The sequence below is a fragment of the Eschrichtius robustus genome, chromosome 21 (assembly GCF_028021215.1).
Source record: "Eschrichtius robustus isolate mEscRob2 chromosome 21, mEscRob2.pri, whole genome shotgun sequence".
NCBI classification, from domain to species: Eukaryota; Metazoa; Chordata; class Mammalia; order Artiodactyla; family Eschrichtiidae; genus Eschrichtius; species Eschrichtius robustus.
In genome coordinates, this window is record NC_090844.1 from 35,782,517 (window position 1) to 35,804,063 (window position 21,547).

At 50.6% G+C, this 21,547-nt stretch overlaps 1 protein-coding gene across 7 annotated transcripts; it reads right to left on the reverse strand.

Moving 5' to 3' along the window:
• Positions 1-1,308: 1,308 nt before the first annotated feature.
• On the reverse strand, positions 1,309-20,960 carry POMK (protein O-mannose kinase). Of its 7 annotated transcripts, none has more exons than XM_068532138.1 (6): positions 20,916-20,952; positions 18,726-18,819; positions 18,504-18,554; positions 17,726-17,878; positions 13,780-14,082; positions 1,309-3,972 (listed from the first exon to the last, which is right to left on the reverse strand). In XM_068532138.1, the coding sequence occupies exons 4-6, from the start codon at positions 17,801-17,803 to the stop codon at positions 3,202-3,204; spliced, it is 1,152 nt and encodes a 383-aa protein (XP_068388239.1). In that variant the 5' UTR covers positions 17,804-17,878; positions 18,504-18,554; positions 18,726-18,819; positions 20,916-20,952; the 3' UTR covers positions 1,309-3,201. The 7 variants fall into 7 exon arrangements, with proteins under 7 accessions (XP_068388239.1, XP_068388237.1, XP_068388240.1 ...); XM_068532136.1 differs by having other exon boundaries at positions 18,318-18,554; XM_068532139.1 differs by lacking the exon at positions 18,504-18,554 and having other exon boundaries at positions 17,726-17,793.
• Positions 20,961-21,547: the final 587 nt, after the last annotated feature.

A 21,547-nucleotide genomic window follows, 5' to 3' on the forward strand; every position in this document is an offset into this window, starting at 1 on the left:
TCAGGCATCAGATTCTCATAAGGAGCACGCAACCTAGATCCCTCGCATGCGCAGTTCACAGTAGGGTTCGCACTCCTATGAGACTCTAATGCCACTGTTGATCTGACAGGAGGTGAAGCTCAGGCGGTAATGCGAGCGATGGAGAGCGGCTGTAAATACAGATGGAGCTTCGCTTGCCTGCCGCTCGCCTGCTGCTGTGCGGCCCGGTTCCTAACAGGCCACGGACTTGTACTGGTCTGTGGCCCCAGGGTCGGGGACCCCTGTGTTAAATGATTAAAAGTCATATGAGAATAGTGATTACTGAAACTGAGCGACATTTATGTTTAAAATAATGGGGAGGAGGGTGGATACATAGAGGACCTTTTTAACACGTCCTGCATGAGATAAGCTTTCCACCCCACTCCCACCTCATGTGCCTCGTTTTAAGAACACTCATGTGTCCTGTCTCTGCTGAACAATTTACAATCCCTGGAGGCTCTCAGAAGCTTGGAGTGTTTGTAGCATCACATGAGATAAACAGAAAGCACACTATAAACCACATGGTAGTGATGATATTTTTTTCTTTTTTTGGCCGCGCCACGCGGCATGCAGGATCTTAGTTCCCTGACCAGGGATCAAACCCTTGCCCCCTGCAGTGGAAGTGCAGAGTCTTAACCACTGGACCTCCAGTGATGTCCCCATGGTGACTTTTTTAAAAAAATACTTGGAATAAGGTTAGCAGAGAGACCACTAAATCCTGGGCTGTGCTTTGAGAATGGCTCACCTCATCTGCCTTTTCTCCTGATTATACTTTTGCTGAATATGTGGGCAATGAACTCACCTAGGTTTTAGTGAGAATGTAAGTTCCTCTTATGATTTTGCAGTTCTGTTGGTACTGAAGAGTGAAAGTGAAGGGCCAGGTCCAGTTTGGTGTCTGGCACTGGCATGATAAAGCATCAGGGAGAACTCAGAGGCAGAGGAGAAGTTGGAAATGCCTCTCACCAACTCTCTCATTCAGAAATGGGTTTGTCTGAGGCCACACAGGAGTCAGAGGCAGAGCTGGGACTGTACCTCAGGTCTCCTGATCCTGCCCATGTCCCCTCCCCTACACCATGCTGTCCATTTGAGCTCTATCATCAATAGTTAAAAACAAATTCACGTGAAACAAAGTTTTGCTCCCAATGCAAAGTCCCAAAACCAAGAAAACCCTCAAACCAGAGTTACAACACGAATAGGGTAATTTCAACTCAGCAACTCCACACAGTAACTACTACGCCAAGTGAAAAGGGTCATAAGAGGTACATGGTCTTGTGGCAGAGGTGGGGGGGGGGTTCCAGCTTTATTGAGATATATTTCACATACCATAGACTTTTCCCTTTTTGTACAATTCAGTGTTACTTAGTATATTCAGAGTTGTGCAACCATCACCACTGCATAATTTCTGGACATTTTCATCACTCCCAAAGAAACCCTGTACCCATTAGCAAGCACTCCCCATTCTTCAGCCCCAAGCACCTGCCAGCCTCTAGAAACTACTAATTTACTTTCTGTGTCTATGGGTTTGTCGATGCTGGACATTTCATATAAGTGGAATCATACAAATGTGGTCTTTCATGACAGCTTCCTTCACTTAGCATATTCATCCATGTCGGAGCATGTATCAGTACTTCCTTCCTTTTCATGGCTGAACGACACCTCATTGAATGGATGGACCACATTTTCTTTGTTTTCTTTATCTATTCACCAGTGGATGGACATTTGGGTTATTTTCATCTTTTGTCTATCATGAATAATGCTGCTATGAACATTCATGTACAAGTTCTTTTATGGCCATGTTTTCAATTCTCTCAGGTAAATACTGGGGAGTGGAACGGCTGGGTCATGGTCACTCTATTTTTAACTTTTTGAGGAACTGCCAGACTGTTTTCCAAGGCAGCTGGAACACTTGGCATTCCCACCAGCAGTGTACGATGGCTCCAGTTCTCTACATCCTCACCAACACTTGTAATTGTCCATCCTTCTGATTACAGCCGTCCTAGTGGGTTCTGGCAGCATTTTTATAACAAAAAGCAGCAGTTAATATACTCTGGGCAAGCGTATTCTCTGACCAACCATAGGACCCACAGGGCCCGATCAACCACAGGCAGTAGAACAGGGATAATACTGACAATACTCCCTATCCTACTGCCTGGGCTGCCCTCCCTGACAGTTAAGGACAGTGGTTCTCGAAATGTGGTCCCCAGACTGGCAGCACCAGCATCACCTGGAAGCCAGTGAGAAATACGAAGTCTCGGACTCCACCCAGACAGATTGAGTCAGAGCCTGTGGGTCGGGGCCCAGCTCCCTGTGACTCCAGTGACTGTGAGGCCTGTGCAAGCCAAGGGCAGGCAGTCGGCTGCACGGCGTCTTTGCCCTTCAGGGCCAGCTTCAACTCCCTTACTGGTGATGATGGCTATGCACCAAATCCATCATCCCCTGCAAGCGAGGATGACAGTGACCAAGGAAAGAGCTATTTGAAGGATTCAATCATGCGAGTCAAGTGCAAGGGTTTGACGCCTTCTGGTAATGAGTGACAGACACTGTTGATATAAAATGTTCACAATCATTAATTTTGGACACAGAAAATCCAGCTGGAAGGTAAACAGGAATTTCACAAGCACCATCCAAGGCAGTAACATAGATATAATCTGCATCATACTTGATATTTTAAATGTTCCTTATCCATTCAAAATTTCAAAGAGCATGCAAGCTCGCTGGGAAGGGAATGGCACAGGAGCTTCACAGAGCAATCATTTGAAATGTTAGAGATGCCTCATCAGTACCAGTGAAATACACCGCAAATACCTAAAAAAGCGAGTCCTACAGCTTGTTTCTTCCGTACACTGCAATTTAAAAACCTCTCTACACACATTTCTTACAAGCTTACACATTTAGGTGTTAGGGAAGCCTCTTTGTAGCTCCATTTTTGTTACTTCCTTCAGATACCGGCCAGAGTCGCTGCTTCTCTGCACCTTCGCCTGAAGCCAGGCTCCCATCAAGCCCGGTTTGCTCTGGCTTAGTAACTCCTGCCAGGCGGCCAGGATAGGGAGCCGCTCATTTGTGCACGCGGATGGAGAGGAAGAACCACGGGGCAAAGCGGCAGAAACCTCCCCGTCAGAGCGGAACCACTGTAACTCTTCCATCCGATCCTTGACTCCCGCACCTCACCGGCTGCACTGGTCTTTACAGCATCTCTCTTGTCTGAGACGTCGCGGTGTCTCTGAGTAGATTCAAAACCTTCTGGTAAGTGTCCAGGACGTCCTGAGCGGTGGGTCTCTCCGCAGGCGTCTGGCTCTTACATGCCTTGTGAATATCAAACAAGTGGAATCGGACCATGTCGCTCCCTTCTACGTGCCCCAGAAGGAAACTGGAGACGTCTGGAATCTTCCAGATGTCGATCTTCTCGTCATACGCGGGCATGAGGTCGTCGTGAAAAGGCACGTCCTCTCCGTAGGGCCACAGCTGCTCTGGGGCCACGAAGTCCCCGCGGAGCTCCCGATGGCCGCACTTCACCAGGGCCCCGGTGCTGCGGTTCACCAGGGGCAGGGCGTCCAGGTCGTTGAGCACGATGCTGAAGTTGGCGGTCAGCAGGTACTGGGACAGCGTCTTGGGCAGGTCGCTGGAGTCGCACATGACCAGCGTGCCCAGGGGGCTGCGGTGCAGGAAGTCGATGATGGCCACGTAGCCCAGGGCCAGCTGCAGCCTGTGCTGCCACGTGTTCGTGCTCCGGTACTTGGAGAGGTTCAGCGTCGCCTCCAGGCTGCTCAGGGAGCCTAAGGGGTGGTACTCGGTGAGGATGCTGTTGTCATCCTCACAGTAGCCCAGCAGCGTGACCACGTGCTCACTCTGCAACGACTTCAGCATCCGCAGTCCGTGCAGGAAGTCGTCTCTTACCTCCAGCCTGGTGAGCCGCGACAGAGCCACCTTGCGTTCCTTCCACTCGGACAGAAACACCTGGAACAAAGCCACAGGGAACATCAACCCGGAACCCTTGCCAGCTGGTGAGCCGGGAAGCCACACGGCAAATGCCTCTCAGGGTCAGACGTGGTGCAGAGGACACAGACATTAGCGAGGCACAGACTGTTCCAAAGACTTGCTCATAAGCCAGACCAGACGCCGGGCGAGGCAAACGCTCTGTCAGGGCGAAGCAGAGGGGGCTGGGCAGCTGGTCCGGGTGCCGAGGGCTGTCGGGAGAGCCTGCGGGAATGTCCTGGAAGCTGGTCTGTGGGATGAAGGGGCTCGCCAGCCAGCTGTGGAGAATGGGGGGCACGCCCAGGAGAGGGGACGGCACGAACAAAGGCAGGAAGAAGCAGACAGACCAAAGCAGGGCAGCACGAAGCAGGGGCGGGGCGGGAGAGGGCTGGAAAAGTGGTGAGTGGAGAGCTGGAAAACCCCACACAGGGACCGAGCCCAGCCAGCCCATCACACACAGCGCCACCATTCGCTTTAAAAGGTGTCAGAGCAAACCACAAACAGGAACGACCCTGCATAAGGAACACATTTTCACACGGTCCGTGGTTTTCTGTGACTTCAGCTGTAACAGCAGGAGCTGAAGTGGCACACACTGGACCTGCTGTCCTGGCACACAGCTGGCAGAGGAGCAGCTGTACCGCACGGCCTTGGATTCCCATTTCTATCAGCTGGCAAAGAAGAACCACTGGGGAATTCCCTGGCAGTCCAGTGGTTAGGACTCTGCACTTTCACTGTCATGGGCCCGGGGTTCAATCCCTGGCCAGGGAACTAAGATCCCGTGAGCTGTGTGGCTTAGATAGATACATACATACATAGATAGATAAACAGATAAATAAACAGATAAATAAAGTGGTATTTTAAAAAAAAGAAATAAGAACCACTGATCTTCTGCTCGAGTCCCCAAAGGGAAGGCAGAAGGTTGCAGAAGAGAAAACAGGATCCAGGTCAGGACTCCACTGCACCAGGTGGCTCCTGGTCCCGTAGGCTGTGTCCCTCTGGCTTCCTCTTCTTCACTGTTAAAATAAAGCTTACAAAAGCAACTTGGGGCATATTTATCAAGAGCCTTTAACATTAAAATCTATAATCTATCTAAGGCAACAATCTGAAATACCTAAAAAGCTCTAGGAATAAAAATCTGGCATTATTTATAAAAGCATAACTGGAAACTATCCATCCATCAAAAATCGGGGAGCAGTCCGGTTATGCAGGACCACTCAAGGAAGGTTACAGGGCTCAGCAAAATGCAGCCGCTGATAGGGTTTTCACAGATAAAAGTAACGTTACAAATGAAAAGGATACAAAGTGTTTTTATACCATTGTTCTAACTGCATAAAACAAGACAAAATTACATAGAAATCGAAGGATTTTTGCTGTTCTCTTTATTTGCTTTTTTTTTCCTTCATACCTTTTGGTATAACTTTTCCAGAATGAACATATATTACTTTTATATTTTAAAACATTTTTTAAAAGAACTAAAAACTATTATATCAAATGGAGGTGGGCTAGAGGACTGTGAAGATTTATTTTGGGCCTGAGAAGGGAGGTTCCTTAATGGAAAAACACTCTAACTGCTGTTGACCGTTTATTCAAAAGAGAAATCTTTCAAGACCTTCTCAGAAACCCGAATTTGAAAAATTTCACTATGGATAATTTGTATTAAGAAGCCACATTTCTCTGGCTGCTACAGTCTATAAGTTTCATGAATATATATTTTATTTATTTTTATACAGAACACATTTTATTCTCTCCATAGATCTGCACCAGCACTGTATTTGATCTCTGACTCCAGTATAAAAATCCTGTTTCTGTTGAGACCCATCACTCCCTTGGGCTCCCCTCCTGCTCATGGTCGGCACCAGCACTAGCAGACAGCTTTGGTGTCCAGGCCCATTTTTCATACAAAACAGTAATCACTTTAGAGAAGCTGCCACGGTTTACACATTTATTCAACAAGAAATGCGGGAGAGGTTCGGCTACAGGGCTCATGACTTCCTCCTGAACCCTCGCTTAGGACAAATTCATTTTTGTGCCTCAGATAAATGAAAAATTAAATACTACTTATTATTAAGTAGTATTAGTCTTTGGGATCTCTCACAAATACCTGAAGCCTCCAATATTAAATATTTGCAAGTTAAAGGTTAAGAATCATTTCTCAGAAACCAACTTTACCTTTTTTTTTAATTATAAAAATAATCATGAATACTTTTCTTGGTAAAAGTTCAAAAAAAGAAGGAGTAGAACTCCTTCCTCTGCATCTACTCCCAACCCAAAGGAAACTATCGTTAACTATTTGGCTGGTAACCTCCCAGAAGTTTCTCTATGCGTTTACATGTATTAATATCCATTTACAAAATAGCATTTGAGTTTATTATGTAAAGTGGGAATATAACAAATATATTGCAACTGGCTTTTTTCATTTAACAGATGCCTCAGAAATCTTTCCCTAATGTATATATAGATCTAAGTCATTCTTTTTAAAGCTGCATAATATTTCATTGTATGGGTGTACTACTTATACTGGTATATTTTCAGTTTTACAGATGATCATTTCTTTTTTAAAAACTAAAGTATGGTATAATAAAAATTCATAAAATTTGGAACAGATGCTGTCAGAATGGATTAGGTTCTGGGGCTTCCCTGGTGGCGCAGTGGTTGAGAGTCTGCCTGCCGATGCAGGGGACACGGGTTCGAGCCCTGGTCTGGGAAGATCCCACATGCCGCGGAGCGGCTGGGCCCTTGAGGCACGACTGCTGAGCCTGCGCGTCTGGAGCCTGTGCTCCGCAACGAGGGAGGCCGCGATGGTGAGAGGCCCGCGCACCGCGATGAAGAGTGGCCCCCACTTGCCGCGACTGGAGAAAGCCCTCGCACGGAAGCGAAGACCCAGCACAGCCATAGGTAAATAAATAAGTAAATAAACCCAAAGTTTAAAAAAGAAAAAAAAAAAAAAAAGAATGGATTAGGTTCTTTTTTCTACACAGCTCTATCATTTTACATAAACATTTAATATGATCTAATGTGATCTATTTTTAAAGACTTGATGGACATTTAAACTATTTCCCATTTATTTCTTAGTAACAACAATTCTACAATGAATAGCCTTATATTTACATCTCTGTGCACCTCTGCAAGTGTTTTTATAAGCTAGGGAAGTAGATGGATCACTGAGTGAAGACGAGGTACTATCAGGACCCTTCAAAGTACCAACACGTACTTTCACCAATCGTGTATAAATCTTGTGTTCTAGAGCCTTAACCACACTAGCTGTTAGCAATCTTGGTAATCTGTGCCAATCTAATGGATGAAAAACATTTTCCTGTTCCAATTTTGTATTTCCCTGATTACTAATGAGACTGAGCACTTTTCATCCTCTGGGCATTTCTGTATTTCTTCTGTGGAAAGTCTGTTCATTGTCCTTCATACTATTTTCTCTAGGGTTGTTTGCTTTGTGCTTATTAATATCTAGTTCTTTATATATTATTCATGTGATGCTTTATTACGAATGTAAAGACAAATTTTAGAAGATAATTAGCTTATGTGGTCTTTTGTAGTACAACGTCAAATCTGTCTTCATTCATTTAACAAGTACTTACATCAATTAAAAAAACTGAAATAAATCCCTGCCCATATGAAATTTACATTCTAGTGCAGGAGGCGGACAAGAGAGAAAATAAATAGGAAGTGTGTAAAGTATATTAGAAGGTAAAATATGCTTTGGAGAAAAATTAAGCAGGGAAGGGTTTACAGCTTTACTAGCTTGGGGAAGCTCTCACTGGGGTGAGGCTGGAACAGGAACCTGAAGGAGGTGGACCATGTCCCAGGCGGGGAGGACAGCAGGGTAAAGGGCCTGGGGTGGGATATGTCCACGGGCTGCGGTGTCTGAGCAGGGGGAGGGGAGCAGAGGCTGGGAGAGGCCTTCAGTCGCTGCAAGGACTAGCGTGAGACAGGGCGCCCTACACGGAGGAGCTGGCTGCCGTGCGAGAGCATCTGAAGGGGCAAGTGTGGAGGCAGAGAGCCCACTCTGGAGGCTGCCGAGATAACCAGGTCCCAGGCACAGAGGCCTGGGTGGGGAGGGGGCCGGGGAGAAGCCGAGGAGCGGCCAAATTCCAGGTCTCTCCTGAGTGTGGAGACACTGCAACTTGCTGAGGGACCAAACGTGGCTGTGGAGAAAGGGGGATGACAAGGGTGCCTCCCTGGGCGGGGAGGGATAAATTAGGAGTTTGGGATTAACATATACACACTACTATATACAAGATAGATAATCAACAAGGACCTGCTGTGTCGCACAGGGAACTCTACTCAATACTCTGTAATGACCTGTATGGGAAAAGAATCTGAAAAAGAGTGGATACATGTATATGTATAACTGACTCACTGTGCTGTACACTGGAAGCTAACACAGCATTGTATATCAACTCGACTCAAATGTAAAATAAAAATTAAATTAAAAAACAAAAACAAAGGAGGCCTCCTGGGTTGTGGTGTACGCAGCTGGACTGGTGGGGTTGTCCTCAGGGTGATGGGGACAGTGAAGGAGGAGCAGGCTGAGGGGACGGTCTGTGACACACTCAGGCTGAGAAGACACTCAACATCCAAGATGCGGGGTAGGCAGGGGACAGAAAGGTCCAGAGCTCGTTCAGGGGATAAAGATACGGGACTGGACGAGGCCACCCTGGCAGTGAGCACAGAGGAGAAGAAAAATCCAAGGTTAAGAGGGATGAGGAGGTGGACCCTGCAGGGGAGACCGAGGGGTGGGCACTGCTATTTCATGCAACATCTGCGCTCCAGCCAGCCTTCCACATTGAAAACAGATCACACACGACCCTTCTAAGGGTTACACAAAACTAAAGGGCGACAGAGTAAGAGCTGAATCCATTCTTCTGATGGGAGCCAACCCAAATGTTATGGCTTTTTAACGCACCATACCTTAATTTTAAAGGACAAACCACGTAACTGAGAAAACTCTGCTGGAGAGTTGTGCGGCTGAGCACACAGATGCTGCACGGGGCCACACCGCCTCCGCTCCCCCAGGTGGACGCGAGTGGCCGGGATGGTGCCTGGTGTCCGCAAAGCACAGTGGAGTGTCCGCCCCCGGAAGCGTCGTTTCTACTGCAGCCCTTCCTCCTCACGCGCACTGCTGCCCAAGTCTGTGGCTCAGAAAACGGGCAGCCCCGAGACGTGGCCGCTGCTGTCCTTGAGCGGCTGGCAGAAAACGTACCTGTCCATTCAGTGTCATCTTGGGTTTAAAAATCCAAAAGGGCTGAACCTCACTGTCATCCCCCGGAGTAAGATGGGACAGTGAGGAGGGGCAGGTGAAGGGCCTTCACCCTGTGCTCCAGCTCCTTCTGAACATCTGAGCTGGATGCACTGCTTTCATAATCAAAGAACAGAAAAGGAAAAGCAGGGGGTCAGTCGGCCTTGCCCCCAAACCAGCTGCAGGAGAGGATCTGTGGCCCCAGCAATTCCAAACACAAACCAGAAACAGAGTCTGGGGAAAGGGGGGGTGGTGGTGTGCTTGTATAGTGAGGAAACTGTCAAAGCTAAGCCAATATTTTATTTTATGTGGATTCAGCCAAAGAGCCTTTGTGTTCAGGCCCCTAAAATTTGCTCTATGAACCAGCCACGGGCTAGGTGCTGAGGACACACAGGTAACTGGTGTCTGTGCCCTCAGGAAGCTTGCATTTATAAGAGACAACAAACCAGATGCCAGATGGGAGGGTCCACGGCAGGGGGTGAGGTGGGTTAGAGAGGGATGTCAGGGAAAGCCTCTCAGAGAAGTGACATCTGAGCTGAGACCTGGAAATGAGGAGTCAGGCAGATGGGGAGGAAGAGATTTCAGGCTGGGAAAGGCCCCGAGGTGAGAAAGGGCTTGTCTGATCAAGGAACAAAAGAAAGGGCAGGGTGACTGCAGGGTGGGGTGAGGACCCGGACCGGCCTGGGTGAGTTTAGGAGGAAGGCAGGGCCCAGGTTTTCGGTTTTTCCTAAGGACGCTGGGGGTTTTAAGGAAGGGACATGTGTGGTCTCAAGTGTGTCTGAAAGACGCCTGCCTGGGGCTCGGGGAAGGGCACACGTGGGCAGGGAGGCTGGTTCCAAGGCCAGGGACAGAGGGGTTACCCAACAAGTTGGGAAATGTTTTGAAAACATACCTGATGGAACTTGCTCTTGGCCTAGTCAGGGGGAGGGGTGAGAGGACGCAAGCTGACTCCCTGGTCTGGCCGGCCGCTGGGGGGAGTGCTGGCATTTACTGGGACAGGAGGGCTGGGGGAGAAGGGGCTTCAGAGGGGAAATTACCAAGAGTTCCACCCTGGTCACACCTAGACGCTCAAGGGACCCCCAAGTAGACAGGTCAAGTACAGGTGGATACACAGACCTGCGGCTCAGGGGAGAGAGACGGGCTGCAGGTATCAAGCTGGGGGTCGCCAGCCCATAAAATGCATTTATAGCAATGGATAGATTAAATCACCTAAGAGTGCATCCCAAGAAGACAAAGGAAGGGGATCCCGGTAGCCACCGGGAGGAATAAGGTTTCTTAGCCTCAGCACCAGGGCCACCTCAGGCCGCGCAGCCACCTGCTGGGGATGGGGCCGTCCCCGCCCGGCAGGGTGGTCCGCAGCGCCCCTGGTCTCTGCCCACTGGACGCCCGTGTCACCTCCCCACGCCAGCTGTGACGGCCACACGGGGGTCTCTACTCATTGCTAAACGTCCCCTGAGGAGTAGCCTCGCCTCTGGGCTAAGAACCGCTGCTTTAGAGGCAAGAAGAGCGAACAGGAGCAGCCAAGGGGAGTAATTAGGAAGGGCTGCCCAGGGGAGGAAAACCAGAAAGTCGTGGAGCCCGGGCTGCAGGGAGAGACCAGGAGCCAAGGGCTGCGGGAAAGGTCAAGTGAGAGGCGGGCAGAGCAGCATCTGGCCGGGGGTCAGCGGGAAGCTGGGTGAGAGCCGTCTCCCTGGAGGGCGGTGTTTGGGAGCCTCTCGGGAGGACTACGGAAGGGTGCATGGGCGAGGAGGAAGCAGAGGGGAAGAAACAGGGAATCACGGGAAGAGGGTTTTTTCTTTGAAAGCACGAGCGTTTGTGCGTAGCCAGTAGGGACCATCCTCAGAGTGGGGAAGAGCGATGACGTAGGGGAGGGGGAATCATTTAAAGGGAACTTGTGAGCGGTCAGGGACGACCCCGGAGCTGGAAGGTTTGTAGGTCAAGTGGGCAGATGAGGACGGGCCCTCTGGGTGGCTTCTGTTTTCATAACATCTTAGTAGCAAGATCACCAGCTAAGGAAACATCTAAGGAAACGAGGGGGTTGTTAAGGAAACGTCTGTCTCAGAGAATGGGAGGGAGAAGTTACTAAGGGAAAAGAGCCTGACCCCTGGGCTGTGCTGAGGTTTGCGGTCGTGCTGGAATGGCAGGGCTGTGGTGTTCCTCTCTGCCTCCAGGGCAGCTGCCCAAGTGCAGATACACAGCCGGCGTCAACCAGGTGTGGGGCTTTCCTGCCAGGCAGGATGGAGACAGAGATGCAGGGAGATGTCGCCAGTGTGTGCGCCAGAGTGACGAGGACACAGCCGCAGAATCTGCTGCTGGGTGAGTCGGGATGCAGACAGGCGGGAGGGTCAGAGAGGGAGAAGGTGGTGGGATTAGCCCACCGAGGCCCCGAGGAATTACTGAAGCCAGGGCGCCAGGAGGGGCGGGGATGGAGGTCAGACAGGGACGTCAGGAACTTTGGTCACAGAAACTCCTATTGAGAAACTATACCCCCAGAACGGGTGCCAGAGAGGAGGGATGCCCACGTGGGCAGGGTGGCCGCAGCAGGATTGTTGGAGTAGGTGCCTACACGGAGGGTCAGGGGACTACCCTGGGCCGGACCATGCACAGGCCCCGGGGTCCCAATGGGGCAGGACAGATGGGGCTCCCAGTGGAGCTGACATCCTGCGCTCAGAACACCTGTGCCCGAAGGGCAAGTTTCAGCCAAAGAAACAAAAATCTCAGTGTAACAGCCCTTCACCTTAACAAACAAACCACATTCCACATTGCTGAATCTAGTGGGCTGGGTGTCATCTGCGAGGTTCCTTAAAATCAAATCTGTCCTCAAACAATAACCAACATCGAAGCTACTCAAAAACATCCTTCAGGGTAAATAGCAATTCCAAAAAAATTCCAAAAATGTTCTGAGCAAGCGCAACAGCATGGAAACAAGTGGGCAGCCCTCAGGGTCCCTCTCTGAAGGAGGCAGAAATTAACTGGCTGTGAGTCCTCTGCTACTCCCCTCCCTGGTGACTTCTTAGCCCAATGCTGTCAACACCCGCCCCCCCCAGATCTACATCCCCGCCCCCCGAGTGCCAGACTCGTACACCCAACTGCCCGTGTCCCTGCCTGGCCACCTCACACACACACAGGACCTCCCCGGGCAGGTAACGCAGACCCTGTCTTCCCTGCTGCCCCGGCTGGGCGCCTCCGTCATCCCCTCCCTTACACCCCACGTCCAGTCTACTGGGACGTTCTGCCGCCCCCGCATTTAAGAGACAACCAGAACCCACTGATTTCTCGCCGTGTCTGGTGCTGACACTCATGTCGAGCTGCAGCCACCTGTCACCAAGCTCCCCGCGAGCCCGGCCGGGTCTGCTCTGCACACAGGCCGGCAGTCCTCCCCTCCACTCACGCTGCAGTGGAGCCCGAGGCCAGCAGCCCCGGGGGACCCTCACCTCTGACGTCTTCCTCGCATCCTGCCTCTGGTCCCCGGACAAGCAGGCACGCTCCACCCAGGGGCGTCTGCTGGTCCCCATCTTTCTTGCTGGATCATTGTCCCCAAACACCCACGCCATTCTGACCACCTGGAGTAACAAGCCCGCGGCTCTTTCCTCGCCCCACTGGCTCAGAGCGCGTCACTAATACAGCTTCCTACGCGCCTGTTTCTTGTCTTCTTGACTGACTCCCCAGCTGGCTTCAAGGGTCTTTGTTCTGTGCACTGCTGTGCCCCCAGCACCCACTACAATGCGCGGGCGAATCTGAAGAAACCCGTTACGTTCCCGTCACCTGGCTTCATGCTTTCACCTCACATTAATTCCCCTCCCTTCTCCCCTCTGACTCCCTCCTTCAAGGTGAATCCTTTCCCCATTCAGGGACGCAGCTGTCTCTCCAGCTGCAGCCCTGCCGTCACTCGCTGCGTCCTCACAGAGGGTCTGTCCTGTTCAACACCCTTCACTGGCTTCTGGAGTCACCCTGTCTCAGTGCCACCACTGCAGAAATGCAGCCCATGAGACGGGGCTCTGGAAGCTTCTACGTGAGAACTGAATTCGCCCCTGTGCTTTCTCTTTTTAAAATAAAAAATTTTTAATCAATATAATACCACCATAGAGTTTGAAAAATAAGAACGAAAAAAACTGCCCCAAATCTTCCTTCACCATAACACACTTTCTATCATTTTTATATTTTTCTACATATATAATCTTGCAGATGAAAACAGCGTATTGCACAATTTTCTATTTTGATTTTCTCCTTATCATAATGAGAGCTTTTGCATGTTGCCGCACAGGGTTCCTAACTACACTTTCTGGCTGTAGAATATTCTACAAGTGGTTGGACCATAACTTAACCATTGCCCTGTAGTTATTACTTCTAGCTTTCTATTACTATCCACAACGAAGCAGAGTACTCCTTGGTGCATCGCTTCCTTCCTTCGCCTCCCTTTACTAGGATGATGTCCCAGCTGGAGGCACTGGCGGCTGGGCTCGTGGCTTGCGGCACACGGTGCCAGCCCCCCTCCCGCCGGGCCACCCGCTCCCCCGGGCGGTGAGCCAGGGACTCACTCTCTTCACGGCTCCTTCCCCGACACGCTTCATCTGCCTCACTTCTGTCCTCAGCTGCTCACAGGACAGCCACGGGGAGCAGTTGCTCATCGGCCCCATCCTGAAGTGGCCGTGGGGACAGCGCGTGGGGTCCTCCGTGGAGCGCCGGGGCGAGATGAAGATCCGGTCGAGGCAGAGGTAGAGGAGGGCGTTCATGAGGGCCATGGAGAGCAGCAGTCCCACCACCGGGGGCACGTCCCTGGGCGGGGGCCCCTTCCTGCCCTCCTGGGGCCTCGTCTCCATGGCGCTGGCTTCTGCGAGCTCCTAAAACAGACAGTGAAACAGGGAGTAGGCACGGTCCGTCTTATTTCAGGAAGGACGGAGGGTGACACAGCCCCCTGGGCCTCAGGGTCACTGTGAGGGTGAAAGAGGGCTTGAGAGCAGCCTTGTACCAACGCTCGACGCCAGCTCCTCCCAGGATCGTTGCTTCCTATCACAGCTGCGAGCAGAGGGGAGTCTTGGGTCTGGCTTTGTCTCTGCCTCCGCTGCAGGTGTCTGCGCTGAGTAGACACGCACGGAACAGTTAGTAAGATGAAAGCAAACTGTGGCTCTGTTAGTCCAGTGGGGCTGCGGCAGGAGGTGGACGGGAGAGAAGCTGGGGTCCGGGTGCGGCTGGGACTCTGAGGGGTTGGGATGCTCCTTGCAAGGTACTCAAAAGCCCCCTGATGTTTTTAAGAAGCAAAGGTGTGACAGGCGCCCCAGGGCGGGAGGCCCCAGCCGGAACCCAGAACAAGCGCCGACGAGAATGCAGGGCGACACGACAGGGGTGAGGCGGGCGGCCGCGCAGGTGAGCAACCACCACGAGGCAGGGGCGCTCGCCATCCAATGGGCTCCCGCCCGGCAGCAGGTGCGAGGCCCGGGGCGGAGGCAGGCGTCACCACCTGGATGCCTCGGTGGAGGGTGGGGAGGGACCTGGACATCGGGAGCTTGGCACTCTGGGTGCCTGGGGCGGACGCTGGCTGCCACCCGCAGGGAGCGTCACTACCCTGACAAGCGATGTGGCTGGACCACTGTGCGCCGGCTTAACCACAGCACTGGGGCACGCGCGACACCAGTGACGGCACAGACCCTGTGCCAAAGCTCAGCAGCCAACGTGCAGGCCTGGCCCCTCCCCCTCGGCAGCACCTGGCCTGGCGACCACTCCCTCCCTCCTCCTGAAAATGCTCTGCACTCGGCTCCCAGGAAACCACGTGCGGGCTGGGACCTGGCCCCGCCCTCGTTCCTGGGGTGGGGAGATCTCCATGCCCATCCGCTGAGCTCCAGGTGTGAAGCCCAATCCCAGCCTCCCCAGAACTCCACACCTGCTTTCCTGACACCTCTACCTGGAGTCTGGTGGACAATTCAAAAATAACATTTCTCCTCCACAATAAAAAGACAAATAACTCAATTTAAAAATGGGCAAAGGACTTGAACAGACATTTCTCCAAAGAAGATATACAGATGGCCAACAGGCACATGAAAAGATGCTCAACTTCAACAGTCATCAGGGAAATGCACACCAAAACGACGAGATCCCACCTCACACCCGCTAGGATGGTTATAATCAAAAAGCCAGGCGGTTAACAAGTGTGGACAGGAAACCCTCATACATTGCTGGTGACAATGTAAAATGGAGCAGCCACTGTGGAAAACAGTCTGGAAGTCCTCAAAGGTTAAACACAGAGTTACCACCAAATCTACTGCTCGGTATCTACCCAAGAGAACTGAAAACATACATTCATGCAAACACTTGTACATGAATGTTCACAGCAGCATTATTCATAACAGCCAAATAGTGAAAGCAACCTAAATGTCCATCAGATGATGCCTGGATAAACAGAACGTGATGTGCCCACACAATGACACAGTATTCAGCCATTAAAAGGAATAAAGCACTAATACGTGCTGCAATATGCATTGAAAACATTATTCTCAGGAAAATTAACTAAGGGAAATAGCATATGATTCCATTTATATAAAACTCCAGAACAGGGAAGTCCAGAGACAGCAAGTAGATCAGCGGTTGCCAGGGCCTGGGTGGAAGCGGACATGGGGAGAGGCTGTTGATGTGACAGGATTTCTTTTTGGATGAAAATGTTCTGGAATTAGTGGTGACGGTTGCACAACCTTGTGAATATACTAAAAATCACTAACTGTACACTTTAAAATAGCAAATCTATAGCCTGTAAATTATATCTCAACCTAATTTTTTAATTGAATTATAGTTGATTTACAATATTGTATTAGTTTCAGGTGTACAACATAGTGATTCAGTATTTTTCTAGATTATATTCCGTCTAAAGCTACAGCAAGTCCACTACCTACGAACGAGTTCCGTTCCAAGAGAGCGTTCGTAAGTCCAACAAAGTTAGCCTAGGTACCAAACTAACACAATCGGCTATAGCACTGTACTATAATAGGTTTATAATACTTTTCACACAAATAATACATAAAAAACAAACACAAAAAATACAGAAAACATTCTTACAGTACAGTACCCTGAAAAGTACAGTAGTACAGTACAACAGCTGGCACACAGGGGCTGGCATCGAGTGAACAGACAAGAAGAGTTACTGACTGGAGGAGGGAGAGAAGGTGGGAGATGGCAGAGCTGAAGGATTGTCAGCAATAGGAGACGGAGGGCAAGCTGCCATTTCACTCACGACTGACGTTGATGGAATGCAGGTTCGGACCTTTGAAAGCTCGCAACTTAAAGGTTCATATGTAGGGGACTTACTGTATTACAAAATAATGGCTGTATTCCCTGTGCCGTACAATTATCCTTGCTGCTTACCTATTCTATACATAGGAGTTTGTAACTCTTAATCCCATACCTCTATCTTGCCCCCTCCCTTCCCTCTCCCCACTGGTAACCACTGGTTTGTTCTCTATATCTGTTTCTGTTTTGCTATATACATTTGTTGGTTTTATTTTTAGATTCCACATATAAGTGACATCATATGGTATTAGTCTTTCTCTGACTTATTTCACTAAGCATAATACTCTCTAGGTCCATCCATGTTGTTACAAATAGCAGAATTTCATTCTTTCTTATGGCTGAGTGATCAGAAAACCTGAATAGACATTTTTCCAAAGAAAATATGAACGGCCAACATACGAAAAGATGCTCAGCATTGCTAATCATCAGAGAAATGCAAATTAAAACCATAATGAGATATCACCTCACACCTGTCAGAATGGCCATCATCAAAAAGACAAGAGATAATAAATGCTGGAGAGGGTGTGGAGAAAAGGGAACCCTCCTGCACTGTTGGTGGGAATGTAAATTGGTGCAGCCACTATGGAGAACAGTGTGAAGGTCCCTCAAAAAACTAAAATTAGAACTACCATATGATCCAGCAATCCCACTTGCGGGTATATATCCAGAAAAACCACTAATTCAGAAAGTCACCCCAATGCTGACTGCAGCTCTATTTACCATATAAATAGACATGGAAGCAACCTACGTGTCCATCGACAGAGGAATGGATAAAGAAGACGTGGTATGTATTTTTATGTATATATAAAATCTCAACATTAAAATATAAAGATACTTCCCAAACTCAACTCTTCCCCTCAAATCTGCTGTTTTCAGTGTTCACAATCTCAGTGAGTGACAACTGTATTCTTCCAGTGACAAGGCTGCAGGTGAAGGTCAGGAGTGACACTCTTCTGCTGAGCAGGGAATTGTAGAAGGAATGGACTCTTCTACGGGTCAGTGCACTCTTCCTAAGGAGAAGAGAACACGCCACTTTGCTCATCCCTGCTGTCGTAACGAGGTGCTCGAGAGACCCTGGCTCCACTCGACTGCTCCAGCCTCGTTTAACTGCTCCTTTCTCGAGACGATGCCACGTGCTCACCCACCAGCTGAGTCCGGTCAGGAATGCCCAGCAATGCCCAGCAATGCTGCAGGGGGCTGTCTGCTCACCTTCCTCATCGAGATTCCGGGCCCACATCTTTCTCTCCACCTCTCCCTCCGGGCATCTTCCAGGACTCCTGTGGACATGATGACGATGGTCACCACTCAGGCCTCACGGTCTCTTGAGCTTCTTCCACCGACGCCTGATTCTTAGAAGGTGACCTTAAAGAAATGGGCAAAACCACGGCCATCTCTCCTCTGTAGCATTTAAAGTGACCAAGAGTGTGTCAACTTAGACCTGAGGTCAGGGACCAGAGAACTTTTTTTCTGTAAAGGATCAGACAGTAAATGTTCAGGTTTAGGGGCCAGAAGCGGGAATCGAGTGGCCACGGCACTCTGACTTGCGGGGTGAGGAGCAGTGGTGCCGGGTGACCAGGTAACTGTCAGAGTTATTTCATCTCGTCATCAGCAGCGGCCAGGCCATGCTACACAAGTGAGCAAGCGTGACTGTGCCCCAACAAAACGGTGCTCATGGAAGCTGAGATTCGTTTCACATGCCACACGTTCTTTTGATTTTTCCCCAACATTTAAAAAAGTGAAAAGCATCCTCAGCTCACAGGCCGTACAAGAATGGGTGGCGGGGAGCAGCCAGCCAGCCCACCTTAGGTGACGGCATCCCTCTGGATGTCATGGGCCCCCCTTCCATTCCACGCCTTCTACACAGTCTTGTCCCCGCATGTGGCTCTGGCGGCTGTGTACACGCTGATCGTTTCAAGTCTCTTCCGTGGCCTGGCTCTTTCTCCTACACTTCGCTCAGCTGGCCCCTCAAGGTCTGCAACATCCGTACCTGAATTCTGTCTCTCCGGTCGCCAGCATGCCCACTCCACAGGGTTCCCCTCTGTAACGGGCACACGACCAGGTGACTTCATTCCTCCCTCCTTGTAACCACTAGACCAACCAGTCGGCACCGACAGTCACTTGTCCCCGCAAAGCTCCCAAATCTGCTCACACCCGACCCCCCCGCCCCTGTTCCCCCGCCCCCGTTCCCCCGCCCTGGTCTAAGCATCACCTTCCCAGGCTTCTGCAACGCTTTCCTACGCACTCTCCCACTGCTTTCTCCTTTCCAATCCATTTTCCTCACCGACTAGGATCTTTTTTCTTTCCTGAAATGTTTCAAGCATAAAGAAAGTTAAAACATAAGATCATGAGCGCCCACCCAGCTCTGTCAAGTAATACTGCATCCCCTTTTTAAAAGAAATAACATATTACAAACATGGCTGAAGCCAGGTACCCCTCGCAGTCCTATTCTGCTCCATCCCAAGAAGTAGTCCCCATCCTCAAGTTGGTATGTCCGTAGTTCTCAAACTGTGGTCCCTGTACCTGCCGCAGCACCAGCTGGAACTTCTGAGAAATGCAGGTTCTTGAGTCCTTGCCCCACACCTACTGCATCAGAAACTCTGAGGTGGAGCCCAGACATCTGTGTTAACACACGTGACATGGGGGTGCATGCTGAAGTTTAATAATTTCCACGCATGCTTTTTATTCTCACATGAGTATGTGCCCATAAATAACAACACATAATACACGTATGTTTTCAAACTTTATATTAATACAAGCAGTGTTGTACTGTTTGTCCCTCAGTAACCGCAGGGGATTGGTTCCAGGACCCCCTGCGAATACCAACATCTGCGGATGCTCAAGTCCCTCATATAAAATGGCGTAGAATCCCTCTATATCGGGGATGTAGGACACACAGTCCTCTTATGACTTGCTTTTTTAAAAGCCCAGCATTATGTTTTTGAGGTTTATCAAAGCAGATACATGACGCTCTACTTCGCTCTTTTGGATTGACTATACCGCAGCTGGTGATTCAGGTTTGCACACACTTCCTGTGTACATGTGGAAGGTTTCAATGGGGTCTTTTTTTTTTTTCAATCATTTTATTTACTTTATTTATTTTTGGCTGCGTTGGGTTTTCATTGCTGCGCACGGGCTTTCTCTAGTTGCGGCGAGTGGGGGCTACTCTTCGTTGCAGTGCATGGGCTTCTCACTGTGGTGGCTTCCATTGTTGCGGAGCAGGGGCTCAGTAATTGTGGCACGTGGGCTTAGTTACTCCGCGGCATGTGGGATCTTCCCGGACCAGGGCTCGAACCCGTGTCCCCTGCATTGGCAGGCAGATTCGTAACCACTGTGCCACCAGGGAAGTCCCACCCACTTCTTAAAGAAGTCATTCACCCACTCCATCACCCGAGGGTCCTTTTTTAAAAGATTTATTATTTACTTAATTTGTTCTTGGCTGCAGTGGGTCTTAGTTGCGGCATGCAGGATCTTTCGTTGCGGCCACGGGCGTCTTTCTAGTTGTGGCGCCCAGGCTCCAGGGCGTGGGCTTTGCACTTTGCCGCACGAACGCTCTCCAGTTGTGGCGTGCGGGCTTAGTTGCCCCACGGCACGTGGGATCTTAGTTCCCTGACCAGGGATCGAACCCGCGCCCCCTGCATTGTAAGGCGGATTCTCTACCACTGGACCACCAGGGAAGTCCCCTCTTTTTTCTTTTAAAGGCATATTTCTGGAGTAGGTTGCCCAGAGCTAGGGAACAGGTTGTATGGCTGAGGAAATGTTCTCGTCCAGGAATAAGCAAAACGACACTGAAAGCTTCTGCAAATTAAGAAATAACGATTGAAGGTCCAGGTGGGTAGGAGAAATTCAGGCACTGTTTAGACACAAAGGATTTCTGACAATGATAAGAAAAAATTGGCAACAGGAAAAAAGTGGTTCCCACTGCTATACACTCACAGCTTAATTTAAAAAGAAAGAAAAGCGATGGAACAAAATTGGTTTTTACCAGCTACAGAATATTTTACACAACCAGAGAAGAAATGAATTAGTGCCCCCCCCCCGCCCATACAATTTTGGTTAGAATCCCATTTTGCCAACAAAGCACAGGTACATTAATTATTTTAAATATTCCGGATGCCTGCTTAGCCTTAAGGTTCTATAGTAAAGGTCAAGCAAGGGTGGAGAAGACAAGACCACCAAAGAACACGGCTAAACCCTGCTTTTGAAAAAGGGGCAGCAGAGGATTCCCGACCTGGAGGCGGTCGCAGCGCGGCACCAACAGAGGCAGGAGCTAAAGCCTGTCCCGGCGGCGTGTCCGTCGGCTCACGTCCAGCTCGGTCGCCGGGCAGGACGCAGCCCAGCTATCCCCGCGCCCGCCCGCCGCCCCTACCTACCGCCCCCTCCCCCGGCCCGCCGCCCCTACCTGCGGTCCCCGCCCCCGGTCTGGCACGCGGCCTCCTGCGCCTGCGCGGCCGGAAGCGCGCCCAGCAGGACCAGCGCGAGGGTGCGCCCTGGTGTCGTCGTCCCGCCGTCGCGCAACCGGCGGTCGGTCGCCGGAACGCAAAGCCAGAGTCGGAGCGCACCCGGACGCAGCCCCGGCGCACCGGGCTGGCTCCTGTGGCGGCTGCTTCTCTGCCGGCGCGTGAGGGCGGTGATGTGTTTAGTCCGGACGCGCAGCCGGGCGCGGGTGCGGGTGCGGAGAGGACCTGTACCATCTAGACGCTGCAGAAAGCTCCCGCTCAGCGCAAGGCGGTGCTTCCAAAGGGCGGTCCTCAGACCAGGTGCCGACGCTTCACGGCTCCAGGGAACTTGTCAGAAGTGCGAATTCTGGGCTCCATCCCAGACCCGGGGCTGGGGCCAGCGCTCTGTGCTTTTACAGGCCCCCGGGGGTGCCCGTGCTAGACGTCCACGTTTGTTTATGCGTGACTTCATCCTGGAAGAACACTAGGTGAATGCGGAAAAATGCACCCAGCTGAGCCGCGCTGCGTAGGAACGCACAAAACACACGCGCACACCTCAGCATCTCTCAGTGTCTTCAGTTCCTGTCGTGAGCCA